Genomic DNA, 23,356 nt, shown 5'->3' with positions numbered 1-23,356 from the left:
CTGTGCTTTTGTTAATGATTTATCTTGCTAATGTGGTGTTCATTACATTGGAATTGAGACTATAAAGGCAGTGATGACGTAAGATAAAAATCAGCTGATTCATCCTGTACGAGGATGTTACTGTATAATCCAAAGGTTTTTATACCTACCATGAAGTTGCAAATGTCACTAGTTTAGTTTGTTCTGACCTCTTGTAAAATGCAGCATTCAGAAAAACGCTTTAAAAAATATCTTTACATCTGTGAGAAAAATATTGTTATATGAAATGCATACTGCCAGTCTAAGGAATTTTTTTTGTAGAAACAGTTGTTTGTGAACCAGCACAGAATGGAGTCCCATGAACGCAGACTGCAGCATGTGAGATGCAGATCCATCTCCTTTCGTCCTCTACCGTGTCTCCATTTCAGGACCAAAAAATGTGCCAGAGTGCATAAAGACTCATTTGTCTCACAGTCTTGCCCTTAGTTTGTCCGTAGCTGGTAATCTGCCAAAGACAATGATAAAAGAAGCCATCAATGCATTATAACAGTAACCCATTTTTAATCACAATCAAATAAAAACGCAATGCAATTAGATATGTTACTATCTATGTTACTAGATAAAAACTATCTAAATTTAGAACTGAGGAAGGGACTGAGGTCTTTAAAATAATTGCTTAGTATTCCTTATGAATAAGTTAACACTGTTGGAAAAGGAACTGGCTATCATATATACTGGGCACTCCGCTGCTCTGATATTATTCGCTTAAATGCACATGTGATACCAGGCTTTGCAGGTACGGACAAACAAAGAGAAGTGCATGTAAGAGTCAGCACACGTCAATCAAATGCACCAATACACAAGTGGAAAGTTTCACAAAAGCAGCTAAGCCTCCAGCTGTTTGGTCGAACACTAAACAAAACAAAACAAAATGCTGTACTGCACAATTAGACACAGATTCATATGTAAATCAACCGAAAATTCTAAATGCTGCAAATGCTTGTAATATTACCTCACATCAATAGGTTATCATTATGTTTCCAAAAAATACATGAAAATTATTCCCAGTCATTATGGATAAATATAAAAATGTTGGCAAAGTGAATCATGATTCTAACTGCAGTGCATTTGTATTAAAAGTAATACATATTACAATTATCTGGATTGCCTACATGAATTAGTATTGTAAAAGGATTGTTTAACATGGTTGTTATGAAAACCTGTCCCTTTCACAGGTTGAGATGTGAGCGTGCTCTGGAGAACTCACCTCCACTCTGTGTGATGTAGCGCACCCATGGCAGTGCCTGGTAACCACTCTTCTCAATGATTTTCAGGTAGCGCACCTGTTGACACACAGTAGAAGAATTATGCATACTGATCACACATCACAAAACACAAGGTTCTTTTGGGATAACTGGGGTAACAAGAGTACTCGCTCCCAGTGAGGGACAGTTCACACAAACATTTCACCTCCCGGGCAACGACTAGTGTTGGGGGAATTATTGTTAAAACAGAGTGCCAACCCAGTGCAGACATTAAATATGCAAGCAACTATTTGGAAATTAAAGAAAAATAAAATTATGTCAAAACTTCCTGACAAATGCTTTGAGCAATGCTTTCACAAATGTAAATGATTAGGGTTATCTTCTGAAATGCAAATAGCACAATTTTGAACACATTTTAATATTCCAAAGTTACTGTTTCATTAACAGACTCCTCCCTCCCCTGAATGGTGAACTACTCACCCTTGTGTTTCCACAATGAAATCGGGATGCTGGACCAGCTGGACCATCATCAATTTAAATAAATATTTTTGTTCCATCATTTTAATTTGCTCACTTGCTTCTGAATTCCATGCTATTGAATAATCACATTTACTAAATAGTCTTATAATTCATGCACCGAGCCTCATCACTGCAGGTAATGCTGTTTCTGCTGATGCTACTCTATCAAGGCAACCCACTATTCCCAACAGGATAAGTTCTGAATGGGTCTTCCTCTTGGGCATGGAACCAGCCAGCTGCATTAATTTACACACGGAAATCTGGGGTGCCAGGAGCAACGGTGAGTTTTTTTTAAGAGTGAAAAATGACTGGAGGAAAAAAGGTTCCAAGCTAAAGTTGACAGCTGCGGCAATTACAATACTGTCAGTTTGCAAATTTGCACTTATGAGATGAATACAATTTTCAGCCTGAAAGAGTTCACTCCTGAGTCTGTTTAATGTTTTAGATTGTGCAATGTCATGCTCTTAAAAAGCAACATGAATATAAATCTTGTAAAAAAATTAAAAAAAATACTCATCCTGCAGGTGATTGTGATGATAATGCTAATGTTTCTGAAGTCTCTCACCCACTGTAAACTTATACAACATTTTCACTTCCAAGAAAGTAAACTCTTTGAGAGGCTTTTCACACTCCATACAACACTTCTATTTCAGCTACTAGGCTCAGTGTAAACCCTTCCTCTTAACATCAAGGAAACCTTGTGATGTTTAGGGCATGGCAAAGTCCAGTCATATTAACAACAATAGGGTGGTAGAAAGGCACCAGCTGAAGCTCAGTGTATTCACATCAAGTACAAAAAGTGTTATAGCTCATTGACCATACATAAATTAAATAAATAAATGAAAGTACAAGTAAACATTTAAATACAGAATGAACAATAGTAATTTTAGCTGGATTTTCCACGATCCAAAAGTGACTCACATGCTACTGTAACTTTCTTTTCTTAAAAGTGGTAGGCATTTAATCTTGTTCATCATTCACAAAAAAAAAACGAATGTGTGCACATCCCACTAATTCACTCAGCCACTGAGCTTTATTGCTCCCACTACTCCGTCCCTCAACCACACAGATAACATTTTCCGGTAGAACTGCACACTGCAATGTGTACAATATATGTTTATATTACGGTTTCAGAACGCAAAACAAGGCCCAGCTGCGGCTGGGTTTCGCTATCAGTGGTGTGTGAGACCAGTGACCCAGAAGGACCTGTGCATTGATGATGCTGACAGGGAAGAAGAGGACTCACCTGGATCCCAGACACAGTAAAGTAGGGGATCTCAAATTTGACTGTTATGGGTGGTTTCCCCTCCAATTCATCACTCTCCACACTGGGAAGCCCAAAGTGAGCTCGCATCATGTACTCTTTTCCTCCCTGTAATCTCGAAAACACACAAGGCACAGGGGGTCAATGCACTGAGGTAAACATGTCAGCATATCAGTGTTTCCTTTGCACAATTTCAGTGCATCACTGAGCTTATTGCTTGGCTGTAAAAATGTGATTATAACAAAAGGCAACATTGTGTTTCCTCTGGGAGAGCAATTTACCACCTGAAAGCCCTGACAGTGCATGATACGATATGCACACCCTTTTTTATTTAAAGAGCTCTTAAAAGAAGGTCACAGTAAAAGCGTTTATCAGACCATTGAAAGGAACCACACCCTAAAATGTGCCCGAAAGGGACATTGACCATTAAGGGCTATTGAATATATATCTTCTTTTTTTTTGTCAAGCAAAACATTAACTATCTTAATTAACTATTAACTATTAAACATCATCTTGGCTCCAACTGCCTACCTGAGGTTATAGACTTTTTTGCAGTGTTGCAAAAGCAGTCTCTATGGCTGACAGGATGGCAGATATGTTACAGGAAGTTATTTTCAGAGAAGTGCACCCAACTAGCTAGCTATCAGATAAGCCAATAAAAGATTTTTTAAAAACTCAATTCAAATAAACTTAATTTCTTTAACTTCCAAGCAATATACTGTAGGTTGTCTATATGAGAGCTGTAGCTATCATTACTGTATATACTCTAAATTTACAACTACCACAGATAAAGGGGGAAGTTGTACATTGGCACTGTTTAATAAAAATTTATTACAAAATATAAAAGTAATTTGTGTGCTGGCAAATTAACCAAAATCTTGAAAACCATAAACATATGCAAGTTTCACCTTTCTTATGATTCAACAGCTCTTCATGTTTTCATAAAAGAAAAAACGAAAACACACTTATTCTGACCAGCCAAGCAAAGCTAGGTTCCAGCATGGTTTGGCTCAGCACTGATCCATCAGTATAGAACAGGTATAAGGGACTAAATATGGATACTGGAACACAGCCCAGAGTAGAAGAAAGCTGAATAAGGGAGAAGCTGAGAAATTGTGTAAACAACATGGCTGTTTATAAAATCACACCGAAAGACAAAAGAATGGTGTTAGATTTAGGCCAGAGAGTAACCAAAGCAGTGGACAAAAGCTGTGGAAGTCTGGTAATGCAGGAAATCTTTCCTCTACCTCAGTTGCTGTTGATTCTCAGTTGTAGTCAATTAGAATGTGAGGTGCTCATAAAATGTAATTCCTGTTATTCTATTTCAACAGTCCTTCATTGCTATTTGTATTTATTTGTTTAGTAATTTCAATGTTTTTGAGCATAAAATTAAGTCATGCAAGATTCTCTATTTGAATCCTCGCTATCTGTGCCCTGCACCGTGTCATATAGGGTATCTGATTTCAATGATAAGATAAAATCAATACAAATAAAGTGCAACTCTAAAGCAGCAGATGAAACAGTGAGATGTGCTAGCATTTCTGACCGGGAATGACTTTATGTTCCACTGCACAGCGTTCTTCTCTGGTACCCATGTGGCACTGCCCATGCTGGTCTTGAATTTGGGGGAGTCGGCATCACTGGGCACTGGTACCATGATGGACACGTTGTTCGCAGTCGACCGGTTCTTAAACTGGCTCCGAGCCTGGGTGACGGGGCAAAAGGCAGTATAAAAAAAACACGCTGTAAATCAATACAGCACATAGCTATGAAAACACTGATGTTCATTTACTACCATTCAGACACAGGCTTTCTATCAACAAAACTGACACACAAGCGGGCTGAGGACTTATACTGAATGATTTGTGAATTTAAAGGGAACCAGCAAAATGAAGATAAATAAATATTTGTCCATATATTTTTAGAAAGCATATATAATGAATAAAATAGGCAAGCACACATTGTATGTCATACTGTGTCTGAAGGGGGCGTGGCAGGAGAGCAGCTATACAGACCCTTAATTTTGATTAAATCCCCTAATTAATAATCCTCATTGGCTCACTAGGGGCTGATGTCAACATACACAACAGTGAGTGAAAGATGAGAGCAGCTAGCAATGGGCCTACCTTGACCTTGATTTCCACACGGCTGTGGGAGAACTTCTCTATCACAGATTCAATCCAGAAGAGGGGTTTCACCTGAGACACAGAAAGAGGGGGCGGAGCACTCAGTCAGGCAAACTGAGCCCATGTGTTCATGTAGGCAAGAGCAGTTTCCAACAACTTCATTGGCTCCCCAATTGAGGCTAGGGAGGCTCAAATTATACTCCGTATGGTCAATAAGATGAATCGAAATATCACCTCTGGATACCATAATAATTACCCAAACATACCTTCCCTATGGCATAGATGCCTGTGGTCACAACACCAGAGCAAGCCAATGTTGGACCTCACTTTCTCAGGTGTACTTTTTTATATGAACAAGCCTTTGTGTGGGGGAAAACTGCCAATATAATTAAACAAATCTCAGGTCTCTCAGGATGTTTAATCATGAAATAAAGTGTTAGCTTCACATAAAATGACCTATTTACCCATGTATCTTTAAGTGGGATACAACAAATATTTGCCATTTCAAATCGGTCTAACGTATTCTTCTATAACATGTATACCAAGCATGGTATTAATGGTATACAAGTTTATACTCAGTGTAATCATTTTTAAATACATTCACCTGTTAAGATGGCTGGGTGTGTTTGTAAATCAGCAAATAAACAAACAAATGAACAAAATAGGGGCAGCACGGTGGTGCAGTGGGTAGCACTGTCGCCTCACAGCAAGAACGTTCTCCTCTGGGTACACCGGTTTCCTCCCAAATATGCAAGAAGGCTAACTGGAGACTCTAAATTATCCATAGGTAATTTATGAGTGAGTGAGTGAATGATGCGTGTACCCTGCAATAGACTGGCAGCCGGTTCAGGTTGTATTCCTGCCTCCCGCTCAATGCACGCTGGGATAGGCTCCAGTACCCCCCGCGACCCCCCACTTATCCTAGTCAGGGTCATCAGGAAAAGCGGGTATAGATAATGTACGGGTGGATGGAGACATACAGCCATGGACTGCTCCATACACTGCACATAGCTGCATGTGTTTACATGCTAGTGGCGAGAATGAACTGAGAGTGCAGCAGGGTAGGCCGCTTCGCTCACCGTTGTGTTGAGCCGGTAGGACATGAGCTCAGACTCGCCGTCGGGCGGGATGAAGGAAATGGTGCGGTCGTTCTGAAAGCGAGACAGGCGGACACACTGGTGGAACTTCACATCCTCCAGTTCCACAGCCTTGCTCTTCTCCCCTGACAGACCAAAGCAGGCAGGTGAGCGGTTCAGCCAGGCTCTGCCCTTGCTCAGACATCACTGGTATAGCTTTACAAACCTCCTCCACATATATACCAAAAGCACACCTGCCACAAAATCCACAAAAACAGGCTTAAACTACTACATAAGCCCAGCACAGCAGTGATGACCAACCCTGTTCCTAGAGATCCACCATCCTGTAGGTTTTCACTCCAACCCAAAAAAAGCACACCGCCTTCAACAGCTAAAGATATAAAAAATTAAAATTATGATTAAAATGAAAACCTACAGGATGGTAGATCTCCAGGAGCAGGGTTGGGTACCACTGCTGTACAAGAATATCTTCTATCATCTGTATACGAGTCCATCAAGAAGCATTTGATTACAGGTATAGGGAAAAACAGCAGCGACACTCAAACTGTGACACAGTCACTGTGTCAAGCTACAGCTGCTAGCCTAGAAACTAATTTGTAAAATACGACCTACTTGCAACCTAAAGCTAAGTGAATGTATAGAATGTGCAAGTAGGAATGTTCAAAGCTAATGTATGTGTGTGTGTGTGCTGCAATATTGCTGGGAATGGCTTCTGTTTACAGCCAACATGAATAACCAACACATTATCAGCACAAGTAGTCTTTGATATATATTCAGATTTTTACTGAAAATACAACCAACAAATAATGCAAGTTGAAAACCAAATAAATAAAAAAAAATCCAGGTCCAGAGGGAGTAGTATAGCAAAATAGTCTTCTCACATCTTTTTATTTTGATCAGCCTCTGCCATGTACATGAAAAGTTACTGTACTCGAAAGTTGGTCAGAAAATACTGGTAAATTGCCTGCTCCTGCTTAGAGCTGCTTAATGACTTCGGTCCCGTTAGCTTCCCCTGCTTCCTAATTCCCACACCCACAGGGAATTTTATCAGACCCAGGTTCAGACTGGGCCTCTGTTAAAATGCAGTGCTGCAATGCATGACTGGGTGTCTGTGACATTTTAATGAAGATTAAAAGCGCCCCAGTGTTCTTGAAGTCAGCCGGGGAGGGTGTGAGCATAGTGCCTGGGCTTTGGAGATCAGAGCCCTACCAAGCAGCTATAATCCCAGCAGGTACGCCCTTGCAACTGCCTTTTCATTGCTGGAATGAAAGACCACATAATGACATCAGTGGATAGGTCAGAGTGCAGAGTGGACCCTGCTGTGACTAGGCCCCAGACCCTCTGAATGTGGTCTCCCCAGAGTCACTGGCAGGCATTAGCCTTTGGGGTGTACCTCTGTCTGCCTCACCCAATTCATCTGAGGGGCTAATTCAGGCGCATAAAAATGGCAGTCACACACAGTAATAACGTCAGTGTGGATTTTATGGGTCTCATCTATCTTAATAAAATTAAGCTCTCCTGATTTGTCCTAATCAGGAGGGGCCTTATGTGCATACCGACGTATATTAAACACAAATCTTACTCCACATTCAACATGTAGGATCAACATCTGAAACCTGGAACTGGACTACTTTGTCTTCTACCTTCTTGAAGCTGTAGTAACATGAGGCAGTGAGATTGACCTCAAAACAGCCTTCTGTCTCGTCTGGCTCATTATTTTCCTCTCTAAGTAAAAAAAAGTATAATTCCACTTGACAGTGAAATGTAATGCTGTAGCTCTCTGCTTATTTGATACAGTGTTGATATAAAACAGCAGTTACAGGTCTTGCCCTCTGTGGGGCAATATTTCAGTGTTTCTAGTTGAGCTGTGTTATGGCCATTCACATTGTTCAAAGAAGACAAAAAATTATCCAGGTTGTTATAAAACATTTTGAGGAAGCAATGATATACATGGTGGCATATCATTATTTCATATCTCACCAGTTCTAAACAAAATTATTATGGTACGTGGATATTTTCAAAAAATGATGTGTTTTACCATCTGAAAAGTTCCCTACAATAAATAAGCATCCACCTCTATATGTACTGATCAGAGAATCAGAGTGACCTCTTTAAAAAGACAAATGTCCACATTACTATAGTACACTTCATACTCAATATATACAGACAGGTGACAAAGGAAAAACCTGAATAAATAAGTGGAGAAGCATAACGAATGCAGATGCTTCAACACAGATATACTGCATGATACAATTAAGGAATTAACATCATATCATGCCCTGTGGCATGCATAAAAATTCTGAGCAGGCCCAGTGGACATCAGAAAGACATCGGTAAAGAGGGCAGGAAATTGTGGTCGCAAGCGCACATTCAATGACCATGATGCTCGTGCATTAGTTTGATATGTAAGGAAAAACAGAAGAGCAGCTCTTCCTCGGGTGATTGAGAATGCCAATGCAGGATGTGATAAGACTGTGTCAGCAAGAACAGTCTGTCAACAACTACAGAGAAAGGGATATTATAGTAGGCAGGTGGCAGTGCATAAACCCCTTATTACGAAGACGAATGCACATTTGAGAGTTCAGTGATGCAGAAACCACAGGCACTGATCCACCCAGTGGCTGTTATGCTGTAGGGGGGATTTTCCCAGCATGGTTTGGGTCTACTTGTCCCCTTCAAGGGAGCAAATCAGTACAAAGTTAGTCTGAGTGATCACCTTTATCCTATGATGACAGTGCGATCACGTCCTGCACTAACATTCTCAGTCACCTGAGGAAGAGTTGCTCTTCTGCTTCTCCTTACATATCACACTGTCATCGAATGTGCGCTTGCGACCAAAATTTCTGACGCTATTGACTGATGTTCTTCCCAAAGATCCAAATGCAGATGTCACTTTAGTCACTGTCCCTATTGCAACACTAGCCGGTTGAGAAGTCTTTGTGACTGAATCTCCTGCCATCCACGCCCGAATTATGAACCCTCTTCTCAAAGTCACTTAAAGTCACTTTCTCTTGCCATGTTGATCCAAAATCAAGATCAACTGGGCCTGCTCAGCATTTTCATACATGCCACATGGCTTGATAGGATGTTAACTGCTTAATTGTAAACTCATTTATTCAGGTTTTGTATATGTAAACAATAAGTATTGTTTCCCCAGGGTAACATGGGAAAATGCCCTAGGCAATACAGACTGGGATTCACATGCCCATGGGTAGAGACCACTGAGAATGTTTTCAAATACAGAAAGTATTGATTTTTTTCATCCACTAACACATCCTAATTTTCCTATCTATGCTGTATTCTCTGCCATGTCCTCACTGAATGAGCCCCCATGTGTACCTCTGTCCAGGGGGGGACTTTCATGTGTGTACAATAGCCCAAGGCGGGGATCGGACATGGGCGGCAGTTACAGGGAGACGTAATCCCAGTGCCCACAGCCAGGGCCTCGTTACAGGCGACAGATATCCAACTCACTCCCTGTGATCTCGAAGAGCACTTTGTCGTTGAGGCCCAGTCTCAGCTCTGGCATGCCGGACAGGACCACCTTCAGCTTGATAACGCCCTCTATCTCGCTGCGTAGCACACTGCCGTTCGCACTAACCTGAGGAACAAAGAGAGGGAACAGGGACGTGGAATGAGAAGACGACTGTGTACAGAAGCAAAGAGAGGGAACAGGGACGTAGAATGAGAAGACGACTGTGTACAGAAGCAAAGAGAGGGAACAGGGATGTGGAATGAGAAGACGACTGTGTACAGAAGCAAAGAGAGGCGTGAGAATACAAAGCAGAAGTAAGGCAAAAGGGAGGACGGTGTGTATAAAACAAGGAGACAAAGGGGAGGTGCTCAGACTAAAGAAGGAAACGGGGGGGGGGGGGGGGGCGGTTGGAGAGGGGGGAGCCAAGGAGTATTGGAAAACAATGAGGAGACAGAGCTTGTGCAGGCACAAGCACAAAAGTTTATTAAAACAGGGATTTGGAGACAATAAACCTATAGGGGAGCAATGAAGACTTAATCAGGTCTTGTTCCTGTAATCAGTGAGTTGGAAGCTGAGGAGTGTCCTGATTCTGACCCTGTTAAAGATACACTACATGGCTAAAAGTATGTGGACACATGACACCCAACATCTCATGCAAATTTATGAGCATTAATATGGAATTGGTCCCGCCGGTGCAGTGTGGTGGTGTGTGCGTTCGTGGCTGCGTGCATGCATGTGTGGGGGTCGGGAGGTACACAGAGAACTGAAGGTTTATTGTAAGAAAGGAAACTGGGAACCATTTCCTGTAGAAGTCAATTCAAGGAAGTTTGGCTCTGGAAGCTTCTCTCTCCCAAACGAATATCGCATTTATACCCCGGAGGTACTGCAATCAAATCTATAGGCTTCATAGCATAAAGACAGAGGCAATGTTGAATATATAAAAAAGTAAAACACAGCACACATCATTTATTTATTGTTATTAGATGTTACTTGATAGGATAGTAAAATGGTTAAGAAATTATGAAGGTACAGAGCACCTCTTGTAAGGATTTATATTCTGCATTTGAACTGAAGTTTGACAGGAACTTTGATGTTCCATCAAAGGCTAAACAACAGGGGAATTACAGTTATGTAAAAGACTGACAAAGGAATATTTAAGGAATGTATACTGGCATTTAATACTTACTTACTTTTAAAACAAAAAAATTCAGATAATTAACATAAATGGAGGAACTGCAATCATGCCACTTGACTAGAGCTGGACAGAGAGAGGAAAATGTGAACTTGGCAGAAAGATCTATAATCGATCTGCACCTCTAACAAGGAGTTTAATAAAGAGAAGCCCTCTTACCAGCAGATTTACAGACTCAATAACGTCCATAAAGACTTCATTCTTTCTATATTTGATCCCCTCTGACCTCCAGGACACGGCATTGGTGACTGTTGCAGGGGGCCGGGGGGCGCCTACCTCCAGCTTGTGCCCTTGCTGTGTAATGTACCTGCAAGGAGTTTGAGCATCAAAGGCTAGGCATGAGTAAAGCAGACAGACCTCATCTCATCAGTCCTCATCTGTCCTGCCTTTGCCTTTGTCTACTTTGCCATATGTTATGTGCGTTTCTGTGAAGCCAAAGCATCCTGTCTTTATCAACACAATAACATGACCAGGTTGCAGAGGGGAGATCCTTTGTTCCCGTGCTGGGGACTGGGAGACAGTGTTCTCCCCCTGGGCATGTGCAGGCCCACAGGTAACACACAGGCCGGGACTGGCGCTTGTGCACCCTGTCGCTCTTCGTGTTTCCCGTCAGCTCTTCCACCAGAACCCAGAATAAACCTCCATTGTTTTGTTAGTTGTTCAAAAACGTGGCCTACCTTTCATAGAACCCCACCCTCTCAGCTGCTGCATTATCAGCTCCCACTCCCCCCAGTCTACATGTTTTCCAGCTGCTCCATCACACATGCATACTGGCATCTTCTTACGAGGCATGACCGAAAGCACGGGTGCTTATGCATTGTATACAGGCAGGCCACACAAAATGGCAGGGAAAAAATAAAAAGTAACGCAAGTCAGCATGTGCATTTGTTTTAGCCCACACGCTCCTAATGAATGCTAATGAACATGCATCTGCCTCAGGGAGAAGGCACATGAGAGGAACACTGGAGGCAAACAAATGGATTAGCATCAGAATAGGGCTCAACCTTCTCAAAAAGCCCCATCTGCGAGTCTGGCCCATCCGGGCTGAGTCGGGGATGAGGGAAGAGGGGAAACCATGGTGAGGAGACCCCCTCGAGGAGGGAGATTTGAACCTCACTCGGATCTCTGGTGCCAAAAGCTGAGAGCTTAGTGCGGATGATGCGGAGACAGCCAGTCATTACCAGCCTGCCCTGGGCTGCAGACCAGGAGCTTCCTGTGCCCATGCAGAGCGTGTTTGCGTCCAGTCAGACACTAAGCCAAGAAAGTCTGTTTTTTTTTTTTCAGTAAACAAAATCATGTCATTGCAAGGAAGAAGTATTACTTGATCAGAACTAAAGCTGGGTGTTTGTCATAGATTCCATGGTTTTTTCCCTTTTTTGTTTTGTTTTTCGGTGTTCCATGACATTCCCTTGTTTTTTGCCATTTCCGTGATTTCTCGGCAGTTTTGGATGTGTGAGTTTTGGAACTGTCAACCTTAACATAGCCTTCAGTGCGATTTGTATAGGTCTGTGCATTTGAACAATATTGCAAATGTTGACAGAAACAAAGTGGGGCGAGGGCTGTGACCAAGGTTCTCATCATTATCAGTTGTTGCAATCGTTATCAGTGACAAACACCCAGTACAATCATAACTGGTACCTACATATGTCACTTTCTCATCAGTAGACACAACAGTAAAAGACGGTCTGGTCAGGACTGCAGGTGATAAGATGTAGAAAGGCATTCTCTTAGACAACAAAGGCTAACTCACTCCTGTAGGATCTTGCTGTCTGTTGTCTGGGGGAAACCAAAGTCCATGACCTCATCCATCAGCTCATACACAGTCACAAAATTATCCCGGATGCTCTCCTCCTCCAACTCCTTAAAATATTCCTTGAACACCTGCACAGTCAAGCAAAAAGGAACAAACAAAACTCAAGAACAAAACCATATTTCAGTACACAGAATAATGCAGTGTGCAGTATAACACTGACAGCGGACTACATTCATTAGGGAATATGAAATTATGTAGGTTTGAAAAAAACTACATTACTCTTAACTATACAACATTTATAGAAAATGACAAAGCCATGAATTGGGCCATCTCTCACCTCCACTATTTTGTAGAGGAAAGAAAACACCAGAGCAGCATTGGAATTCTTCTTTGTCATCGCCACCACTGCAGTGCAAACGTTAAGGGTAAAAAAAGCCCTCTGTTCCTCATTCTCTACTTCCTTGACATGGTGTCACATAAATATCGTTTTAAAGAGTTTTTCAAAATGGGACCTGGGTTACACAAGTCTGTACTCTGGGCGGGGGAAAGGACGCATCTTGGGAGTTCTTCTGGGCTTTCTGGAACTTGACCAACAGGAAAGAGTGGGAGTGTGAAGGACAAGACTCTCTGAGAAAGGATACAGTATAAATTACTGTGCTTGATCCACAGGAAATGTGATGCACCATGGGTCAGCAAGGGAGAGACGTCTGCATCCTCCTCCTTCTTCATCAGGATAGGCATAAAGTGGTCAATCTCACCCATGTCCATGTTCCCCATATAGTTCCGACATATCAACACCTGGAAATAAGCATAAGGAGATGCTTTTTGGTTTCCCAAACGTTTTTACTGACCATGAAGCTAAACCCAGATCAACTGCCTGCAAAACAGGACGTGAGCATTTTGAACTGACATATGCAACAACAATTACCAATATTGTGAAAGGCTGAAATATTATCCTCCCTGTTTCTTCATCAGAGAACAGGTTTAGCCACTATTGTAAAGCTACCAAATAAAGTGTATGGGATTGGTTACCTACTAGGTAAAACAAACCTGAAAATAAAACTTCACAGCAATAGTTTAATCATCACCAAGATTTTGGACTGAAATGTCAACATAGCATATATTTACATTAAGATACAGAACCCCTCTAGAAAAGAATAAAAGACAATTCCTTAAAATGTTTCAGCAATGTGATTCCCAGTCACAATGCATTTTGGTAGGTTATAACCCTGTTGTATTTGCTTGAAAGTTGTCGCATACATTTTCTCAGTTGCAGCAAATACTTGCACAATTTACCAAATGTGTGTTACCAACAGGTGTTCTGAGATATGGTTCATTAAATTAGTTGATTATTTTTGTACCCACCTTCCTGTAATCTGTGATCTTCACGTGATTTTCACATGAAATTCAGTCATTGTATTAATGAACTACTCAATAGTCGTTTTTTTATTTTTTTTTTGTTGTAGGACATTAATTACACTTGTACATTAAAATATTTTCCATTTTTCCATTGACAACAAGATCCATATTAGGTAAACTATCTTGATATAACGATGTCTCCAAATTTGAAATAAACTACTAAAACATATTATACTGTTATCCTGTTCTGACTACATAAACGACAGCAAAGTAAAATGCTGTGTTCACAGAGACATGTGAATAATCTTTGATGTAGCACATCAAACTAACATGTAAATGGGTTACCTAAATGTTTCAAAGAGTCATTTAGATTCATGTGGTAAAACAATAAAAAATAGTTTGGAAATCCATTGCCTATTTGCCTTTAACATGAATAAAGTATTTGTCTATTTTGGTTAAAGAGTGAGTTCAGAGGTTTACAGAGCCAAACAGATTTTCTTTCCGCCGCGGAGCGTCTACAGGTCATGGTAATGTGGTGTAAATGCCTCCAGGTAGAGATATTGGATTGCCCTGAGCAGCAGAGAGGAAACCCTTTAATCAGCACTATTAACAGTCTCAGAGCATATCGGTATGTAATCAATCTGACTGACACCCTAAAGCTGATGAGACTTTTTGGTCTTTCTTTAAGCCTCTCTGGAGGAAAACTGAGCTGCAGCCAGTGTTCCATTAGTAAAAATGCAGTCTTGCTTTAATATAGAGTTTACACTTCATAGCACAGTATACTGTATATTGCTTCATATTTATGATTAAGAAAAATCAGTGTATAAATCTACCATATGGACCATGGGTAATTGTAACTAATTTGGGGAGACATACCATTTTCTTAGTAGATTTGCTAGCATGATATTATATTTGTTCCAGAAGTGCATCCTTCAATGGCAACTATATGTAGGCCTACGTGATTATTTTCCTACAGTGATGACAATAATATGACAAACACAATAGAAATACACTGAATAACTAAAATAGCATAGATTCTTCTTCGGTTCATTTTTGGTATTTAAATAAAACCCAATGATGCTTTGCAAAGCTGCTCAGCAGGATAAGGCCAAAATATTTTTTTGGCCAATGTTTACGAGGCACACAAATGTTTACTATAGGGTCAAAACAATTACTGATCACAGTATGTGCAAATATCTGTCATAGGCAACATTGCATGGGTCTGCTTATTTACAAAGTGGACCTTCTCCTCTGTGAAAATGTGGTTAAAAGTCGATAAAACGCTGGCTATGCGTTCAGGTGAAACCTCGGCTACATTTGGTTGAAAAGAGAATGTTTTCTAACCAGCTAGGACGTAGCCAGGCCATATCTGCGAAAAAACCTGAGCTATATTGGAGTTACCACTAGTCCGTTTATGAAATGTCTCTCAACTTTGATTTCTACCCCTGTCGATGTCTAGATTCCTGTTTTTTGTCACCAATAGTGATTTGCATATGTTTACACATATTGTGTAGCCGACACATATCACAGGTATTACCTATAACTTACCCAATTTTAAATGGTTGGAAATGAAACTTTACTCACGCATGGTGCAATGTCAATGTCTAATTTGAAAACATACTTTTCTTTATTTCAAATGACTGAGAGAAAACTACACTAAAGCAATAAAAATATACCATCATTTTCTCCTCTGATTCTTCCTCTTTCCTCGGCACTTTGATTCAACCTCGATCTCTAGTGGCAAAACGTGGTTACTGCTCCCCAGGTAATGCAGTCGGGCTCTAAAAATATAGCTACGGTTATTATGACTGACTTGTGAGGGCGTTTATTTCGCATGGCACTGGGTCCCTTCACCTTCACCTTAGTGGGGTGATTATTCACTGACATCAATTCAGAGAAGGGAAATCCACACATATGCATCATCTAGATACGCTGATCTTATTCTGTCCCACCCGATAATTATTTTATCTAATCTGTGTAGGTTACCGTACCAACCAGTAGAACCTGTGCAGCACCTGTTCTAAACTAATGCTCGTGAACAATAAGCGTGCGTTTGTTGGCACTTGTTTTCAGCAGGCTGCGAGCACCTGCGATTTGTGCTCTTGGGCGGTTCAGTTTCAGTACGCTGAACGGGATATCCATATTCATTCAATGTTAGCCTAAGACAATCATGTTGGCAGAGTCAGTGATGCTAGGTCATATCACGAGATTCAAATCGGAAAATAAATCCAGTAAAATGTGAACAACTGGTTAATCACACAGCCCAGAAAAATAATATGTCCTTTGTAGGGTGTCCAAACCGGCTGCTAGCTCGCTGCTTGCACTTCAGTATCGAGTAGTTTCCAGTGAGCAGCACAGTTACTGACTTAAAACATTTTGTTCCGGAATTACCCGCTCTTGGCATTACAGTTCACCCAGATACCTGTTGATGTCGGTTATGTTTTAATCCTTACCTGCGCCAACTGTGCCCGGTTAGCTACCCAACGCAGACGCAGTAGGCTATAGTCCAGTTAATATCGAACACAAACTTTGCATCTTACCTTTCCTTTCACGTCGAGAATAAATATAGCTGACGCCGACATTCTCGCAATTGAGATTAGAAGACAACGTTCAAGCAAGGTTTGATGTTGTTTTGTGATCAAACAGTTTCAGTCCGAAATGAATTAAATGGAGAACTATATTCTTCCCTATCTTCTCACTGTAACACTCTTCCGGGTCTATCGGCGTCAGAGACCTGCCAAACAGCATTCATTAGCATGCAACACTCCGTGTTTGGCAAAGTATTCTCACCTTCAGAGATAAAGATCTTGTCACGTCTACAGTTTTCTCAACAAATCATTATGAAAAATATTATTCCCGCAATACCGAAAGTGCGCAAACGTCTGTCAGCTTGTAAGTACTGATGAAAGTAGCCTACTTCTTCGATGCAAAGTGATATGTAATGAAGTAAATGCACTGTTCTGTTTTATTTACTGCGTTATACGAGTCTTCACTACTAGCTTCAGTGCTACTCCGAATGGTAATTGCCGTATATTTTCAAGCATGCTCACTTGTAAGAAGATGAAATCGAATTTCAAACATGGAACGCTTTTTTTTGTTGGTATTTTTGTATTTATTGGCTAATTGCTATTTTAAAAACACACATCTATACAAAATATTCATAAATTCAGCACAATGGAGTCAACATATAGGCTTGTTTAAACAATTAGCCTGAATGTATTCATATTTGTTTGTGACTTTCAACTGAGATTAGAAAATCACTAACCATTGTTGAGAATAATTAATTTTATGTAACATTTAATTGGGAATAATCGTGATGCACCTGGAGCATGAATGGAGTGTTTTCTCTCTGGAAGAAAAATACCCTAAGGGGTAATATTGCTCTTATCTAGACCCTCTGTTCACACTAAACTATATGTAACAATGCTGTAGTTTTCACATAATACCAATACATTAAGCACACATACACATTTTAGAAAGGAAACTTGCATCTGCTGAAGAAAATAAAAACACAAATATTTCAGCACAGTAGCCAACAGAATCACAGCCACTGCCTTGTCCTTGCCGTGTCTTTTTCTTAGGTATTATCCAATGGTAAACTGAATGCCATCATCCTCATCCTCACCCTCCATCTCCTCTGCAGCCCTCTCAGCCCTTTCCCTCTCACAGGCCTGGATGTAGTTGTCCTCAATGAAGCCGTCATCATCATCCAGCTCAGTGGGAGGGCCTCGTCCCATCACGTCCTGCCCAGAGAAGCCTACCTCCAGGCTCATTGGGTCGCACTGGCTTACAGCGTCCCCCTCAGGAAGCAGAGTGTGTCGGTAGCTGGCCAGGTAACGATGGACGATCTTGCATTTGGCCCCAAGCGTGATAATGATGGAGATCAAGATGGCTGTGACCAAGACAGCTACAAGGTACTGCCAGCTGTGTGACGGCCGCTCCTTACTGGTGTCTGTGCCTGTAGGACAGAGAAGGATCAGGGCTGAAGTTAATCAGTTCACTGTCTTGCTAATGTTGGTTGAAATCAGCTTTTGGCAAGAATACTTAACCAAAATCACCATTACAAATCAATAATTAGAATAATTTCCAAAGTAGAAATACCTATCTGCAGTGTCCTACATAATTCATATTACATAGTATTAATTTTAGCAGCTTTATGTTTCATATTCACAATTCATATTAAGTGCTTTGTTTCTGGAAGAAATGAGTCAGTGCCCATATAATATTCGGTTCTGGTTGTAAGTTCTCTTCCATGCCAAATAAATAATTCTGCTGCATAAGACGTAAAATAAACAGCTAGTTTTGAGTGACAGAGATCTTACTGTTTATGCTTGGTGTGGTAGGATCCTCATTGATATCTGACAACAGCTTCCTTTGAAATGTTCTCAGGATGTTGAGATTTTGTACATGTCCTGTAAGAAGATTTAAATGGTTGGTCAGGATTCAAATGTAGTCTTTCAGTTTCTTGCCTTTGAACAAATTAAAGCACAGTCCCAGACTTTAAAAAGGACAAATAATAATGCTGCACAAACCTTCAGATTTATTTCCTGGTGGCATGAAACCAGTGCTCCCTGGCCAAAACACTCTCTGTACCCCTTTTATCCATTCTGGTGGACCATTCTTAATATGTCCATTGCCATGGAGATCCAGGACAGATAAGGCTCTGAGGTCTCTAAGGGCAGTAGGTAGGGGGTCCTGCAGTTTGTTGCCTCCCAATAGCAGTGTTTGCAAGTTTGGTAATCCTTGAAATGCTCCATTCTCTATGCCTACAAGCTGGCATCTGCTTAGGTCAAGGACTTTCAGAGCTGAAAGCCTGCTGAGGTGGTTTCTTTCCAGCAGGGGGAGATAGTTGCCCGATAGATTCAGCATGACTAACCGGCCAAACTTCTGCATCTTATGCAAGCTCTTGGAGTGAGTGAGGTTCAGGCAATTCTGAGATAAGTCCAGCTCTGTTGCATTAGGCCATGTATGTCCAATAATTCCTGTGAGCTTCTTCTGGCTGTACCATCCCTGTCAAGAATTATTTTCAAGCATTACTGCAGGACTTCACACATCTAAATCAGGTGGTAAGGAACTTTGATCACATGCAGCAAAATTTAAGATATGTAATTGCAAAATACTTGACACCAGAAAATTCAGAACAGTAAATATACTTGTGAAAGCAAAAATAATCAAACCAATAAATTATCAGCAGAAGACTTAGAGAACCAGAATACGGATTTTCACTATGATTTGTTTATTTCACAGAACAATAATGTCAGCAAAACAGGAAGAACATGCCAACAAACAGGATGCGTCTGGTGTAGTATTTATTTCTGTAGTCAAATGAACAAGATGGCCACAGTCAGTTTAACCTACCTCTCTGCTGCTATGGACACATGGGCCCACAGTTGGAGGTGCCTTACCAGTAACTGTACCCCAGAAACACATCATCATGCCCAAGGCCCCTAACAACCCCATTCTTCCCCTTTTTCCCTGCAGAAATAAGATATTCAGTAAAAATATCAAAAATACTAATCAGAGTGAGGGGAATTGTCACAATAAGAGTCTTGCATTACAGTGCGGAGTTGAAATACAAACCAATAAATATAAATAGGGCCACATAAAATTGACTTTATGGTTAATATTTATGTTGTTCAAGATACATTATTCCTGTTGTGTTTTACTGTGGACATTCTGTATCTGGTGGATACTGTATTGTCAAATACAAGCTCTCATATTTCCCCCATTGTGCAAAGTATTACATTTTAAATAGCAATAATAATGCATTTGATTTATAAAGTGATTTTAATTTAGACACTTTCACAGCGTTGTACAATGAATGTATAAAATGAGCAGAATAAAAAAATTCTGATTTAAATGCAGCGTAATTAAGCACTCAAAACAATATACACCAAAGCCTTGGCATCACAGAAATTCAGCCAAGCAGAACAGGCCGAACATTTGAGTCTTTTTCAGAGATGAGAAAAACTAACCAAACACATCAAACTGAAATTGATTTTATGTATGTGAAATAGCTTTATGTTGCAGTCTATGAATTACAAGAAGCAAGGTACATTTTCTTTTCTTACCAATCAAGATTTTTTTTCTTGATTTTATGTTCCTTGTTTTAAGAAATCTTATCAAGTGATTTTTTTTACTCCACTAGGAAATAATTTTCATTATTTTTAATAGTTTTTTTTAAATTATTATTTTAATTTTACTGTGTATAGCTGGGTTGTTCACTTGTGATAAGTGAACATTCTAACATTTGAATGCTTGTTTGCAGTTCTTTTTGGCACAGAGGCAGTTTTTCACAGAGGGCCAGTCTGCTATTAGACCTTTTCCCCTCGCCCTCTCCTGCTATTGAATTTTGCATTGTTGGCTGTAAACATACTTCAGGGGACCTCTTTATCTCTTCCTGTCCTAACACTGCAAAGGCATAACAACACACTGGGCTGAAAGCATTGGCATGGTGAGGGGTCTTTTGTGTGGAGCGCCTGGGCTCCTTGATTGGTGGCTCAACACCCTGCCTCCTCCCCCCCTCCCCAAGGGTTACCTCCCCAGCACTGCAATAATGTGCTGCCTACTGCACGCTTTCCCAAGTGTGCGTGTGAAGTCTCGCACAAGGCCTCCTTGAGATGACCTCTCCATTTATTTAACATTTTGGAACCCCGCCCCTATTAATCTCTAGGTACACTGATTTCTGTAAATGATGCACTCTTATGGAGGTGCATTTTCCAATAATGTGAGAGACTGAAAATTAACGAGGAAGCTCACAAATGTTACAACTTTGTACTAGGGAGCATGCAAATCCCAAACACTCTCATTAGAACCTGCTTACATCCAAGGAAGGATAGTCAATTGATAGTCAAAAGTCAGTAGCTTCACTATTAATTGTTAAAGACTGTAATAGCAACAAATCCAACTGCACAAATTACATCAAACCAAACCAGTCTAGAAAGGAGCACCACTACCAATCATGTCAGCTAATAAAAGTATAATTTCATGCTGTTGACAGGTGAATTTAAGGTTTGCTTTCAAAGTTTCACCTTTTGAAGTTGCAGACATGGAGGTGCAGTATTAGCTGCCCTACCCCAGGAATAAGGTGTGTGCGTTATCATTCATGTGCATAATGCACATACCTATGAGAACACCCACCCTTTTTGCTTTCCTCTCTTATATGATATGACCTTGTAGAACAGAAAAACACCATTCACGTAACATACATGTGCAATATTCAGTAAGCACGAGCCTTTTTTCAAAGCTTGTAGCCTTCTAAGTGTTTACGAACGAACATAAAATGGTAGAAATTGTGCCAATACACCAGAAAGACAGTATGTATGTGAATTATGTTGGATTTGAACAACGTTGTTTATCTAACTAATGCCCCAGATCTCTCAAAGAGTTACACGGAAGGCAGTGAGCCCTGTGGCTTGTGTGGGAAATTGGGAAATGAGAGTTTTCAGCAACAAGGATGTTACGATGCAGTTATGAAATACATTATGTTAAGAGGCTTTTGGGAAATCCAATCCAGCACAGTCATCCTTTAAATATTAAATTGTGAATAAAACACTGGCTTGACTGATCATTGAAGAGAAATGTATGGCATAGTTGATCCATACAGGACTCTTACCAATTATTCAATCATATAGGTTTATGTTTCCATTTCTTAATAAAGTTTATAAATAATTTTATTAATTTTATAAAATATTTAGATGAAAGTTCCAATAAATTCTAATGTTACCTGACAATCTTTCCAGGCCTTATTGAACAAGGTACTCACAACAAACAAACTCTCTGATTTTCAATCTGTTGTCCATAAATGGCTCTACTGGCATTGCCCTTGTTTTTGCAGTTATACTAATCTGGTCCTCTCACCTAATCTGAAATCTCCTAGTGAAAGTGATAAAGTAATCATGCAAAGAACAAAAGTACATGGCCTCGTGAAAGTCTACATGAATTATGATGTTTAGATGAGGAAGGAAAAATACATTGTCAGAACATACCTGACAACTTTTAACAAAGAATCACACTAACTAGTAGCAAACTGGCTAGAGCAACAATTATAATTTGTATACTAGATTTGACTAATATATTTTTCTATACCTTTATTGGCTAGTACTAGAAGCAAATTGCCCTTGAATAAACAATATATAGCTTTCTTTTTTTTCAGAATTCAGCACGCAGCAGGCATTTAGGTAAAGTGCATCCCTCAAACATACAACACGAGTACCCGATATGAACTTTAACTCACTGCGAAAATCAATACTCTGGTATGACCATGAACAGCGAGGAAGATCTGGACATATATTTGCATCAAAAATCTGTATTATAAAATTCAGTTCTAATGATTAACTGTAATTTCCATGCAGTAAATTTCATCTCATACAATAGGGTCACTTTCTTTCCTATTACTATTGAAGTCAGGAAAAGAATAAATCACAAATATAATTATTTCCCTCCACCATTGTTTATTACATTGTTTTCATAGAATATCACTGAAAACACATAGTCTGTAAAACTGAAGATATGAGTAAGGAATTTAACGAATAAAGTTCTGTGCCAGTTAGGGTGACCAATCATGTTATCACACTTAGATTTGACCTAAAGCAAGTGTGATCAGAGTTTTGGTGAAATCTGTTATTTCTTTAAACTAATAACAACAGTTTACTTACATACCTGAACCCTGTCGTTGACTCAAACTCAGGGAAATGAAATGCGTGTCCCTCTGCATTCACATTAAAGTAATGTTGTGAGGTTTGTTTATTCTGCCTTTGAAATAAAATGGAGGCACATTGAGCAAAGGTTGAAAGTATTGCAACTCTAAACCCTTTCCTGAAGGACGGGTTAATGAGTAACTTCTAAAGTGTATATGCCCGTCCAGTTGGCTCATTTTAATGCAATCCTTCAAAAGCCAGTTCAGCTTTATTATTATATGCAGTTAAACAGCTTTGCAAATATTGCTTGTAAATTAATACATTTTCTGAAAAATAATGTAATGGTTTGTGACTTTCTAAATAGGCACTGTTTATACTGTATTTATTCACACTGTTTATTCACCTGTTATCATATCTGATTCCTCTCTCTCATCTTCATTAGACATTGTTTTCATCTTTCTATTTGCACAGCCATGTCATATATTGACATCACTGCACAATGATAATACTGTCTTATGTTTGACCGCCATCTCATTAAGTCTTCTTTCACTGTGACTACCTTTAGTGTAAACCCAGTCTTATAGCCTTATATACCTTCTCCATCAGTCAGTAGAAGTTTAACAAAGTCCAGGCAACCAGTCAATCATGGCATAGCATGACTATTGAAAAATGAAAAGTGTGGCTGGTG

The 23,356-nt window shown here is 40.0% G+C and overlaps 2 protein-coding genes across 3 annotated transcripts; both read right to left on the bottom strand.

Moving 5' to 3' along the window:
• Positions 1-304: 304 nt before the first annotated feature.
• On the bottom strand, positions 305-16,959 carry ap1m3 (adaptor related protein complex 1 subunit mu 3). Of its 2 annotated transcripts, none has more exons than XM_035413592.1 (12): positions 16,820-16,959; positions 13,312-13,468; positions 13,008-13,075; positions 12,668-12,798; positions 11,077-11,224; positions 9,725-9,851; positions 6,233-6,375; positions 5,154-5,225; positions 4,574-4,732; positions 3,010-3,135; positions 1,247-1,322; positions 305-484 (listed from the first exon to the last, which is right to left on the bottom strand). In XM_035413592.1, the coding sequence occupies exons 2-12, from the start codon at positions 13,445-13,447 to the stop codon at positions 462-464; spliced, it is 1,209 nt and encodes a 402-aa protein (XP_035269483.1). In that variant the 5' UTR covers positions 13,448-13,468; positions 16,820-16,959; the 3' UTR covers positions 305-461. The 2 variants fall into 2 exon arrangements, with proteins under 2 accessions (XP_035269483.1, XP_035269482.1); XM_035413591.1 differs by lacking the exon at positions 16,820-16,959 and adding an exon at positions 16,570-16,765.
• Positions 16,960-17,552: 593 nt separating this feature from the next.
• On the bottom strand, positions 17,553-22,847 carry c4h1orf210 (chromosome 4 C1orf210 homolog). The gene is made up of 5 exons (XM_035413593.1): positions 22,691-22,847; positions 19,388-19,504; positions 18,562-19,039; positions 18,352-18,441; positions 17,553-17,987 (listed from the first exon to the last, which is right to left on the bottom strand). Exons 2-5 carry the CDS (start codon positions 19,487-19,489, stop codon positions 17,614-17,616), a joined length of 1,044 nt encoding a protein of 347 aa, XP_035269484.1. The 5' UTR covers positions 19,490-19,504; positions 22,691-22,847; the 3' UTR covers positions 17,553-17,613.
• Positions 22,848-23,356: the final 509 nt, after the last annotated feature.

The sequence above is a fragment of the Anguilla anguilla genome, chromosome 4 (genome assembly GCF_013347855.1).
Source record: "Anguilla anguilla isolate fAngAng1 chromosome 4, fAngAng1.pri, whole genome shotgun sequence".
Classification (NCBI taxonomy): domain Eukaryota; kingdom Metazoa; phylum Chordata; class Actinopteri; order Anguilliformes; family Anguillidae; genus Anguilla; species Anguilla anguilla.
Note: the sequence above shows the minus strand (reverse complement) of the source record. Positions and strands in the feature narration are given on the sequence as shown.

Bases quoted from the DNA above. Each gene is read 5' to 3' on its own strand.
- ap1m3 (XM_035413591.1), bottom strand. From the start codon at position 16,611: ATGTCGGCGTCAGCTATATTTATTCTCGACGTGAAAGGAAAG. The intron at 12,799-13,007 runs GTGAGAGATGGC...TTGACTGTGCAG, and splicing joins TCCTCTACAAAATAGTGGAG to GTGTTCAAGGAATATTTTAA. The intron at 3,136-4,573 runs GTCAGAAATGCT...TCGAGATTACAG, and splicing joins GGAACATAAAGTCATTCCCG to GGAGGAAAAGAGTACATGAT.
- c4h1orf210 (XM_035413593.1), bottom strand. From the start codon at position 19,489: ATGGGGTTGTTAGGGGCCTTGGGCATGATGATGTGTTTCTGGGGTACA. The intron at 18,442-18,561 runs GTTTGTGCAGCA...ATCTTCTTACAG, and splicing joins ACCAGGAAATAAATCTGAAG to GACATGTACAAAATCTCAAC. The intron at 17,988-18,351 runs GTAAGATCTCTG...TCTGTCCTACAG, and splicing joins TACCACACCAAGCATAAACA to GCACAGACACCAGTAAGGAG.